A 12,297-nucleotide genomic window follows, 5' to 3' on the forward strand; every position below is an offset into this window, starting at 1 on the left:
TCGAGCGAGTTAAGTCCTGAGGGGAGGTTTTCTACGTCTAATTTCACCCAGGTGGAGGCCCCAATAGGCAATTAGCCACACAAGCCGCGGGCTCCCCTCTGAGAACTACACTTCCCATAGCACCACAGGTTTCTCAAAACAAGCCTCGCCCTGCCGACCATTTTGTCCCACCCGCTTTGGCTTCTGAATAAATGATAGGCTGGCTTTGTCTTCGCCCCGCCCCTAACTCTAGCCGCGTGCTTCCGGAGTGTCCACTTGATGATTGGCCGAGGCAGTGGACTGCTGGCCGCGGATTGGCTGCGCTCAGGGGCGGGCAGAGCAACTGGAGTAAGAGGGACAGAGGAGCCAAGATGGCGGCGGCCGAGGGACTCGCTGGTGACGGGGAGCTGTGGCAGACCTGGCTTCCTGACCACATTGCCTTCTTGCGGCTTCGGGAAGGACTGAAAAACCAAAGCCCAGCGGAGACTGAGAAACCGGTTTCTTCATCATTGTCTTCGTCGCCGCCACTGCCGCCGCAGATGCTGACGAGAAACCTGGTGTTAGGCCTCGGCGGAGAGCTCTTTCTGTGGGAGAAAGAAGGCAGCTCCTTCTTGGTCGTTCGCCTTCGGGGCCTTAGCGGCGACGAAGAGGAATCGCCCCTCTCCCAGTACCAGGTACGGTCATGCTGGCCTTGGCAGTGACCTTCGGCTGGGATCTCGGCTAGTTTTATTCCCTTCCCATCCTGTCTTTCGTCGTCTGGTAGGTGTGCTTCCAGGCCCACTTCAGGTGGAAAAGTCTGTGTTTCCATTACGCTCTAGCATGGCCTCTCTTGCCCAGCTTCATTACTTTGACCAATGTCTCTCGACTCCGACACCGTGCCCCGCTGCTGTAGGAATTCGTGCTCTCAGAATACTCTCAAGATACTGAAATCCATGGCGCCTGGAGGAAGGGAAGGACCAATCAGTAAAATACCAGTAATGCAAGTACTCTGAAGAAAGACAAGGCAGGGTTAGGGGACTGAGAGTGTAGGTAGAGTTGCTATTTTCATTTAATTGGTCGTGAGTAACCTATGAAATAATAAGGATAACCCTAACTCGCTGTGGGTTATTGTATGAGCGTTAAGTTAGGTAATAGACTTAAAGCACTTTAGTGTCTGACATGGGGGGAGAATCCCTTGTGAATTCTTTTCCCTTTTAGAAAATTAAACTGTCCCCTAAATTGGGAAGGATTTTTTTGTTTGTTTTTGATAATCCAACAGCCTGTGAAACTGGGTCAGATTAAGAAGTATTCTAGACATACTATGCTTACACATTGCTTTACAGAACTGTTTATAATAAGTTGATTCTCTTTAAAGATTAAAAGTTTGGCACCCATGCTGCGTCTGTGTGCCATTATCTGATTCTTGTTGATGAGAAATGATTAACAAAGATGCCAGCAGTGTTTCTGCAGTTTAGATTATTGGTCAAAAAGTCTAGTTTTACGTGCAGTAAAATTTCATTTATAAGAGTAATTTTCAGGGCTTCCCCTGGTGGCGCAGCGGTTTCGCGCTGGGTTGCGACACTGCCCGCAGCCTCTGCTAGCTACGCCGGTTCGATCCAGGGCCAGGGTTGCACATGGCGGGCAAACCTCACCTGCGCTGCCGGCTGCTCCCCTCTGCTCCCCTCAGCAGTGTATTTCGTCAGTCTGTCTCTTCTGTTCCCTGCTCTGGCTCTGGAGAATTCTCTCACCCTCCTGCGCTTCTGACTGTACCCAGTGCTTGTATGTATGTATGTATGTATAAGTAAATAAATAAATAAATCTTTAAAAAAGAATAATTTTCAGATGCACAGTAAGAGCACCCTAAAACTCTGCAGCATTTGACCCAGTTATGATTGAATTATCTTTGTCTATCTGCTTTTATAGACTGTAAGCACCAAAGTAGCATCTGTGTCTGCTTTACTTAATTTGTTATCTCCAGTACACAGAGCACCTGGAATGTATAAGCTCAGTAAAAATTAGTGACTCTCTGAATGACCATTAATCCTTCAGAATCTCAAAAACTCAGATACACAACAACGCTTTGGTGTTAACAAAGCAATGACTTTCAAAACAAAGCCACATCTAACACTGTGATTATCATAAGTGATCTAAGAGAATAGATTCTGTAATGTGTCAATATGTAACAGAAGAAAAGTGGCCTGTGTTTGATTTGAGATAGGCTGTCAAAATCAAGCAGAAAGATGTGGGTTGAGAAGATAGGAAAGAACCACTCACCAGAGGAAAATAATTACTTGATTAGGGCCAGAAAGATGTGGGTTGAGAAGGCAGGGAAGAACCACTCACCAGAAAAAAAAATAGTTTGATTAGGGCAGCTAAAGAACAAACAAAAAAAACAAACTTACAGACATTAGTAACAATTAGTACAACTTTCATTATATTCAGAGTAATATTTTCTGAAAGGATTTTGGCTTAAGGTTATTCTCCATACTTAAGGGTAAGCAATTTGCAGCCTCATGATTTGTTACTGAAAGTAGGAAGAAAAGCAAATGGGAATTTGAGATGGCTATGAGAGAAGAGGAAATACCAATAGAAGCGAGTTTTTTTGAGGGCATATGATGCTGAAACAACTTATCAGAACCTCCTGAAAATATCGGTGTTCCATGTTAAACTTGCATAGGTCAAGCACCATTCTGTTTGCTGCAGAAGCACTTAAAGCCAATCTCTCTCTCACTGTACTGTTTCTAAATATAATAAATATCATTCATTAATGCTTCTGACATCTTTGTCTACATGAATATTACATTTGAATAGGAGAATTCGCATATTAAGAGCCATATACTCTGCTAAGGATACAGAGATGAAAAGCACAGATTTCAAGTAGTTCATAATTACTTGAGTGAGATGAGCAAGTAAGAGGATAGAATACAAAGTGATTAGAGCTATAATAGCATTATCCAAGTGTGTTATAGGAATACAGAAAAGATGAACTTATTCCTGGCCAAAAAATCAGAGTTAGTTTCTCTGGAGGAAAGTAGACGGTGAATCTCCAAGAATATGTTAACAAAGGGAAAAAGGAAAATGAGGACATTGTAGGAAGAGGAACAGTTGTGTAAAGAGAGAGGCATAACAAAGCATAATTATTTCCCAGAAGTACAAATTAATCTGAGTATAAATTACAAGTGGAAAATGGTGAATTGAGACTAAAATGGTAAGCTGGAGCTTAATCATAAAAAGGGAAATTATGTAGGGCCTCCCTGGTGGCGCAGGGGTTAAAGACCGTGCTATCAAGCGACCTCCTGTCAGTGCAGCAGGAGTTTGATCCCCTGTGTGGCCAGCTAGGGAGCAACCCACATGGCGCAGCAGTGTGTTTCTGTAGATCTGCCTGTTCTGCTTCCTACTTTCTCTGGTGAATTCTCTCACAACCTGCACCTCTGGTCTATACCCCAGTTCTTGTATGCATAAATAAATAATCTTTTTTTTTTTTTTTTTTAGAAAAAAGGGAAATTATATATACCATTTAGTTATCAAGGTTGGAAAAGCTTTTGTATTTTACATAACATTCCAATTTAAATGGTTAAAAGTATTTCATCAGCTATTATAACTATAGAAAACTAAAATCGTACTGTGCTTTTTAAGCAACTGCCATATATTTTTATTAAAATGAACCATTTTGATCAGTTTGCTTTCATTTCCAGAGATTGCTCTGCATAAATCCACCTCTGTTTGAAATCTATCAAGTCTTATTAAGTCCAACACAACATCATATAGCACTTATAGGAATAAAAGGACTATCAGTATTAGAATTACCTAAAAGATGGGGGAAGAATTCTGAATTTGAAGGTGGAAAATCAGTAGTGAATTGTAGGTAAGTTATGTTCCCATCTAGTGTTTATCTGTTTAATTTGTAATACATGCAGAATATTATTCCAGATCTCTGGCTCTTAAGGTATGTTTACTATGCTTCTGTTTGAACATTAGCGTTCTCCAGATGGTCTTGTGATATTAATACTGACAGTATCCTGTATGGGTGATCACATTGCAAGTCATGCCATTTTGTCAAGAAATAGAAATAAGATTTTTTAAAAGCTGTTATTTATGATCCAAAACTTAAGTTTTATTTTTGCTTTGTTTTCTTTTTTAACAAGTATAGAAAAGTTAGTCTGAAAAGATATATATATATATATATAGAAACCCATCATTAGCTCCACTACTTACAGGTTTGATCCCCTTAAAATATCTCCTTTCTAAATATCTATCTCCTCATGTACACAATCACAATGATAGTATCTGCTGTTGTAGTTTCCTTGCTAGGTTATGACAGGATCAAATAAGATATGATATTAAAATCATATAAAGTTTAGTATAAAATACTTTGTAATTTAAAAAATATTTTTATTTTACTTTTTGATGTTCACTGACTAGATTCTTTGAATGCTCTCTTAGAAAGATTTAGGAGAAAGAGATTTGAAGGAAAGGAGAACAGTGTTTTAAAATAGATTTTCCTTTAGAAGGTTTTTCATCCAAGTTCTACACAATATGTTTTGGAAAATTGTTGTCTTTATTTTAGTACCACTCCAATTGCTGAGAGATTTTTCACCAGTTCTACCTCTCTGACTCTAAAGCATGCTGCCTGGTATCCAAGTGAAATGCTGGACCCCCACATCGTACTGTTAACATCAGATAATGTAATAAGGTGAGTTTTATTTTTATCTCTTGTAACTTTGTGTGACTCTACTTCTGTTTGCCAGTTAACAGCTCAGGGTACCACAAAATGAGTCATTGATGTTGGAATGGTTTGTCTAATGGCTCTTGTACTCATCTAAGAATGGCCTCATTGTCCTCACTTACACCCCTTAATTGCTGCTATACCCTGGCCTTCCTGCTTCCAGTTTCTCCTATACTAGTCAAGTACTGTTAGAATAATCTTTCCAAGACCATTTTCATTATGTCACCCTTTGGGATGTAATGTAGCTTAGGGGAAAGAAAATATAAGTGAGAACTGAGAAATTTGAATTCTTGTCCTGATATCACAGCTGTTTTGTGATCTTAAAGTTCTGTTTAGGGCAGCCTCAGTTTCTGATTTGTAAAATTTGCAGGTTTGATTTGATAAATACTAAAGCCCCTTCCATGTTGTATATTCTATGATTAAATGTCCTAATCCTATAGCATTTCTGTTATCAGCTAACTTTCCAGATGGATCTACCTTATATTACAAAGTTTATTGAGGGACTCTACTAGTGGAGGTGCAAATATTCAGTTTGTTTTTTCATCTAGCCACTTCTTTTAACTGCTCTATCAAATCTTTCCTCCATGCCAAATGATTGCTCCCTTAATGGCATCTTATATGGATCTCTGGTTACTTTTAGTTATTAAAACTTAGTCTGTCTACTTTAAAACTCTGACCTCAAATTCATTTCAAAACCATATCCTGGCCCTGTCACAGATCAGATATGTGACTTGAGGGATCTGAAATGAGTGGGGAGGACTTTGTCTGCTTCTTGACTCTTCTTTCTATCCTAGCACCTTGAGGTAGGGGATAAGTGTAAGAATGAGGGGGGTGGGAGCTGGTGACTGCTTCCTCCTCCCTCTTGGTCTAACTCTGATAGTGGCTTAGGAGAATGGTATAGGAGAGGCATATAACTAGCTGTCAGCAATAGATGGATGTGGATATGTATCCCTAATCCTGATTTAATTTAGTTCCCTCTGCTGTCAGTGGCCTCTGATGATGTGGTAGTCTCTGCACAGTTGGTATGTGTGTTTTTTGGTGGTGAGTGTTTAACCTCCAAGTCTCTCCATCACTGAGTAGGTGTGTTTCCCATGGGCTCTGTCAGCTGTCCATTTCCCCAATCCTCTCTTAAGATAGACTATCCCCAAACTTATATCTCCTGCATTCTCTTAAGGAGCCATGGTCTCTACCATAAAGGTAGAGTTTTCCCTTCCCTACCCTTCCCTACCCTCAAAGACCACAGAGAACGTGTATTATACCAGTCCCTTCTTACTGTGCTCCAGCCTGCCTCCTTCAAAAAAGAAACATGCCATTAAGTGACAGCATGCTATACATGACATGTTAGGTTCACCCAAGAATTCCCTCATCTTGGTCACATACAGATTTTTTGCAACACTTCTGATACTCTACTAGGAAATGAAGATGTCCATCTCCCTTTACTCAAGTACCCCTAAATCTGACTGAGTAATTTCTCTGAGAGCCTTCTCTGCCCACCAATAGCTTTGGAGTTTGGGACAAAGAAAGAGTAAGCAAATACCCTCCCATTACAAACATGGTACTGTATTCCTAAGGGCTCTTGATGTGTTCTCCTAGTTTTCCTTTTAGGTACATTGGAGATGGTGAGGAGTAGTGTAGGTCTAGGTCTTCCTCCCATTAAACCCTCTTGGAGGTATCTGGCCTCAGTTACTGAAAGTTCTTTTTGAAATATGGGGTATTTAACATTTGTCTTTCTTCCTGAACTTTGGACCCTGTTGACAATTTCAGGACAACAAAGAAATTGCCACTCGGTGCCTTGTTGCATTTACTTTTTCTTTTACAATTCCCTGTTACAGTATACTATATAGTACTCATATGTATTTTGAATCCAGTAATGCTTGTAGGCAGCCAGGAAGACCATATTGGCATATTGTTGATAATGGAACACACTAAGTTTAAAAATTCTTAATGGGATCAGACCACGTAAGTGATCAGTTTGATAAACTTTGTATAAAGCATATTGGATTTCTAATAATGGCATTACTGTCCTTTTGGGAATTTTCCTTTTAACAGTAGCCATTCATGTTGTGAAAATTTAAGTTATTTTAAAGGATTTTTTTTTTTTAAAGGAGAACTCTTTTGTTTTTTTGTCTGTTTATTTATTTACTTATTTATTTATACAAGCACCGGGTACAGTCAGAAGCGCGGGAGGGTGAGAGAATTCGCCAGAGCCAGAGCAGGGAGCAGAGCTGGCAGAAGGACCGAAGTATACTGCTGAGGGGAGCAGCGGGCGGCAGGAGAGGTCTGCGCACCATGCAGGACCCTCCTCCGGTGGCCGGGGAGCAGCTGGGGATTGAACTGGCGCTACAGAGGCTGCGGGCAGCTTTGTAACCCAGTGTTCAACTGCTGCGCCACCAGGGAGGCCCAATTTAAGTTATTTTAAAAATGTAAATTATTTTGGTTAAAAAAAAATGTTTTTTAGTTTCATATTTCCCCTTGAAAAATAGGATGACATGCTATTAAGTCATCACATAACCAAAACGTGTATAGATTTCAAGCTAAATGTCCCTTGCTCTGCCTGCTGGTTGCTATATAAAGAAGAGTAAGATAAATTTTCTTCTCTAATGAGCTTTGTATCTAATAGAGAGGCAAATGGGTGTAATTGGAGGAAAGCTGGCAAACTTAGAAGCAGTGACACAACTAGATGAGATGAGTGTGGCTAAGGACTTAGGATAAAAGAAACAGGTACAATGTCATGGAATAGGTTGATTAAGGATTTGGTAAGTATAGAAAACATTTCTTTAGGCCTCAAAAAAAACCTTCCTTGTTCTTAAGAGAACAATTGAAGTAGGCTACTTTGTCAGTAACAGGAAGATCTTTGGTAAAAAAAAGTTTTGATAATTGGTAGGAAAATTCCTAAGAACTGATTAACTGGCAAGAAAAGAGCATTGGGGAACTGAGAAAGAATTTTAATTGCTGGTTTTCTTCTCTTGATTGCTAGAATTTACTCTCTACGTGAGCCCCAGACACCCACTAAGATCATTTTACTTTCAGAAGCAGAAGAGGAAAGTCTAATACTCAATAAAGGGTAAGTTTTTATTTGTGTAATGATTTTCTTTTAGTTTATGGGGATTATACATGCAATTTCAACAGAGGAAAAGTTTTCTAGAGGTGACTCGCATTCTTTTGGTAACTTGAGAAGTTATCAGAAGTAGGCAATGTGAATGTGTAACAAGAAATTACAAATCTGAATGTCACCGTATGGCTAGCAGGATCTTTTTTCAAGAATGCTCTAAAATGTGAATTTGTGAATTACTGAAATTGATTCCCTGTTGTGTCTTGAATAAGATAATCAGTTATGTTGCAAAAATATAGAGAAGGTGAGAGTATTGGGCTGGAGACTACCAGCTATTCATTGAGTTTACTGAACTCCCAGACCAGCATCTAGTGTCCCAGAGCCTGGAGTGAATTCTAGATAACCCTTCTGATTCTCCTTGACCCTGGCTTCTTTTATGTTTTCTTACCCACTACAGGGGCAAGTTCCTGGCTACTTTGACCACTAACAGAACAGAATCACCCTTTGAACTCACAACCCCCATCCCTCTGGCCTCCTGATCAGTCTTTCTGGTGATTACCACATATGATCGATGACCCCTAGTGTGTGCATATAGAGTGAAGCTTTTAGTAGTAGTATTTCCAGAAGTTTAGTTTTTTACGTCTCCATGGTTTGTCGTCTCTAGTCTTGCTTCTTTGTTTTTCTGATCTTTATTCCTTTGAATGTTTTATATATAGCTATTCTGTGTTTAATAGTTTTTTTTTTAAAGGTTTATTTATGTATGCATACAAGAACTGGGGTATAGGCCAGAGGTGTGGGGCGTGAGAGGATTCACTAGAGACAGAGTGGCAAACAGAACAGGCAGATTGACTGAAATACACTGCTGAGGGGAGCAGCGGGCGAGACAGGAGAGGTTTGCTGCGCCATGTGGGTAGCTCCCTGGCTGTAGATCAAACTCATGCTGCAGAGACTGTGGATAGCTTCGTAGGTTGCATCTTAACTTTTGTGCCACCTGGGAGGCCCTGTGTTTAATAGTTTTAATATCTGAAATTCTTGGTATGGGAAGGAGAAAGGTCAAATCTGTATTCTCTCTACTGATCTACCAGTCATGGTGGTTTCTTCCTGTGAATGCCAGTCTCTAATTATGAACTTATGTTTACTTGATTTCAATTTTTAGTGTTTGGGAATTTTGAGTGCCTGAATGGGAAGTTAGGCATGAGGGTGTTCCTCCAGAGAGGATTTTCATTTGCTTCTGCTAGGAGTCAGAGGTTGCCACCAACCTGGGACCACCACTTTGATTTTTGTGATAATCTTAGGACTGAAAGTTTCAGTAAGTGATTTTAACAAAGGGAAAATATCTGTCTTTAGGAGTTGATAGACCCTGTGTTTGAATCAGGGTACTTTTTCCCCTTCAGTGTGTTTCTGTAATTTACCACCTTCTTTGATAGGCACATTGTCTAGATGAGAGCTTTTTGTCTGTGGTACCAACACATCAAGTCCTAATCTCAGCCACTTGTCAGTGTGGCATCTTGTTATTTGATTACATTAAGCTTCGTTTCCATGACTATTCCATGGCTATAAAAAATAATAGTGCTCATTAGGTTTATTGTACAGAATAAATGAAATCATGCGTAAGAAGTATTTGGTATAAATCTTGGCACAGCGTAATCATTATTGATAACTACTTATTTATTAGAAATACTACCATATTTATTACTTTCAAGTTAAATTTCGATGGTTGGGAGTCATTTAAGTGTCTTAACTTCTGCATTGTTTTATTCCCATTCATTTTATTGATTTTTTTAAAGATTTACTTATTTATGCATACAAAACTGGGGTCCAGGCCAGCGGTGTGAGTGAGAGGATTCACCAAAGACAGAGTGTGGAACAGAACAGGCAGACTGACTGAAATATACTGCTGAGGGAAGCAGCGGGCAAGTCAGGAGAGGTCTACTGCGCCATGTGGGTAGCTCTCTGGGCGGGTATCAAACTCGTTCTGCAGTGGCTATAGATAGCTTCATAGGTTGCATCTTAACCCCTTGCACCACCAGGGAGGCCCTGGATTTTTTTTTTTTAGTTTAACTCAGATCTTTTTTTTCCAAACTTTTTTTTTAAAGATTTATTTATGCATACAAGAGCTGGGGTACAGGCCAGAGGTGTGGGGAGTGAGAGGACTCACCAGAGACAGAGTGGGAAACAGAACAGGCAGATTGACCAAAGTACACTGCTGAGGGGAGCAGCGAGCGAGTCAGGAGAGGTCTGCTGCGCCATGTGGGTTGCTCCCTGGCTGGCCGGGAATCGAACTTGTGCTGCAGTGGCTGCAGATTGCTTCATAGGTTGCGTTTTAACCTTTGCACCACCGGGGAGGCCCTTTTCCAGACTTTGAGATTCCTCCTGTTTAATGTTGACTCATCTATATGAATTTGCGATTTTATTTTAGCCATATTAATTAAACTTGTATTAAAATGGAATTTTAAAATGGATAACCAGTTATACAAAATTTTAAAATATAAAAACAATATGTTCTATCATTTATTTTCCAATTTGTAAAAGGAATGTATATTATAGGAAATTATTAAGAAAATGAAATATTTTGTAATCGCCTATCGTCAGTCCTCAATATGGCAGCCAGAGATACACTTTTGATATAAATCAGCATGGTTCTGGGCCTCCCTGGTGGTGCAAGGGGTTGGAACACAACCTATGAGGCTGTCCGCAGTTTCTGCATGCAGCAAGAGTTCAATCCCCCAGCGGGCCTGGGAGTAACCCATATGGCGCAGCAGACCTCTCCTGACTCGCCTGCTGCTCCCCACAGCGGTGTACTTTGGTCAGTCTGCCGGTTCTGTTCCCCACTCTTGTCTCTGGTGAATCCTCTCACCCCCCACACCTCTGACCTACATCCCAGCTCTTGTATGCATAAAAATAAATAAATATTTAAAAATAAATCAGCATCGTTCTGCCTTCCTGCTTGCCACACCCCATTGATTTCCCCTTGTCTTTACTGTGGCTTGCAAGGACTTACAGGTCTGTCCTCTGACGCCCTCCCCAGCTTCTCTCTTCCCACTGTGCCCTGGCTCTCTGAGCTTCAGCCTTGGTGGCATTCCTCAAGCAGCAGCTTCTGTGTTCCCACTGTAGAGCTTTTCATGTGTCCTTTCCTCTGCTTTGCCTGCTCCTTCCCAGACAGCCATTTACTTGCTCCCTTATTTCCTTCAGATCTTTGCTCAAATATCACCTATCAGAGCCCTTCCCAGACCACCTAGTTAAAACAGCATCTGTGCCAATGCCATCTTACCTGCTTTATTTTTCTTTATGACCCAATTTTCTGACTTTATGTTATGTGTTTATTTCTTCTCTAATGCATGTCTCTTTCACTAGCTGCCCTTTAATTCATTGATACATTTGTAGAACCTTTAACAGTGCCTGGCTTGGAGTAGGTCCTTAGTAACTACTTGTGGAATGAATGCATCCTACTGCTCAGAGATAACTGCTGATGTTTTCATGTATTTTCTTCCTGTTCTTTTTTGTGTGTGGTTATGTTTATATGTATATATTATTACCATTTCTGATTTGTATATTTTAAAATTAAAGTAGCTCTGTATGATTTTATGACCTTTCCCTTAATTCTATGAGACTTTCTTGTTTTAACATTCTTCGTAATCATTTTTTGTCTTGAATTTTTTTCTCATTCCATTGAATACAGATTTCATCCCTACATCCTATAATTGGACATTGTGTATTTGTTTTCAACAAATTGTTTTTTAAATCTGTTTCCAGGAGGGCATATACTGCATCTCTGGGAGAAACAGCAGTTGCATTTGACTTTGGACCACTGACAGCAGTCCCGAAGAATATATTTGGACAAAAAGGCAAAGATGAAGTAGTCGCATACCCACTGTACATCTTATATGAGAATGGGGAGACTTTTCTTACATATGTTAGTCTATTACACAGGTAAGTTGAAGAGGTAACCCACCTCAAATGAGAACCCAACTTCTACCTTAGATTGTCATAGTTAGAGTTGGGATCCATGTTTTTGAGTTTGCAACAGCAAGGCAGCCTTTCAGTGCTTAGCTTAAATATTTTGAAGAAAGAGTTGGTATAGATCATTTGACCTTTCATTTCCTCATATGAGTTGGGAAATTCTTTAGAATTCTTGGGTAATCACTGAAGATAAGACTACATTTAATTTCATAAAGTCTAGTCAACTATGAAAGTATTGTTCGTCATGTATGAGCGAGGTTCCATGAGGATAGTTAGACATGGTAATCTGGTATCTTTCACATATGCATGAAAAGATACCTAACCCTACCATATTAGTGCTACAGTCAGTAAGAACCAGAGGAAGGAGAGAGCATTCTGACTGAAGAAATAAAGGAAATTTTCATAGAGAAGGACTGATATCATGTGAGACTTAACAGGTTTAATGCAGGAGTAAATGACACATCAAGGGAGGAAAAGACTACTTAGTCACAAGGGCAGCTTGAAGTAGAATGTGGAAAGAAATACAAGTGTCATACAAGGCTCAATGATTAGTTGTTTGAGGCTAGAGCAGGGCATACGTGTAGGAGACATTGAATGATAA

The 12,297-nt window shown here is 40.0% G+C and overlaps 1 protein-coding gene across 1 annotated transcript in view; it reads left to right on the forward strand.

The window, feature by feature from the left end:
* Positions 1-313: 313 nt before the first annotated feature.
* NUP88 (nucleoporin 88) overlaps positions 314-12,297 on the forward strand; it is a 33,834-nt gene continuing 21,850 nt past the window's right edge. The window contains exons 1-5 of the mRNA XM_037493438.2: positions 314-653; positions 3,654-3,823; positions 4,526-4,651; positions 7,662-7,748; positions 11,490-11,666. Coding sequence (XP_037349335.1) covers positions 351-653; positions 3,654-3,823; positions 4,526-4,651; positions 7,662-7,748; positions 11,490-11,666 — 863 coding nt within the window. The 5' untranslated portion in view covers positions 314-350. The remainder of the gene's footprint in view (positions 654-3,653; positions 3,824-4,525; positions 4,652-7,661; positions 7,749-11,489; positions 11,667-12,297) is intronic.

Source organism: Talpa occidentalis, unplaced genomic scaffold, assembly GCF_014898055.3.
Source record: "Talpa occidentalis isolate TD23 unplaced genomic scaffold, MPIMG_talOcc4v2.1 talOcc4.7, whole genome shotgun sequence".
NCBI classification, from domain to species: Eukaryota; Metazoa; Chordata; class Mammalia; order Eulipotyphla; family Talpidae; genus Talpa; species Talpa occidentalis.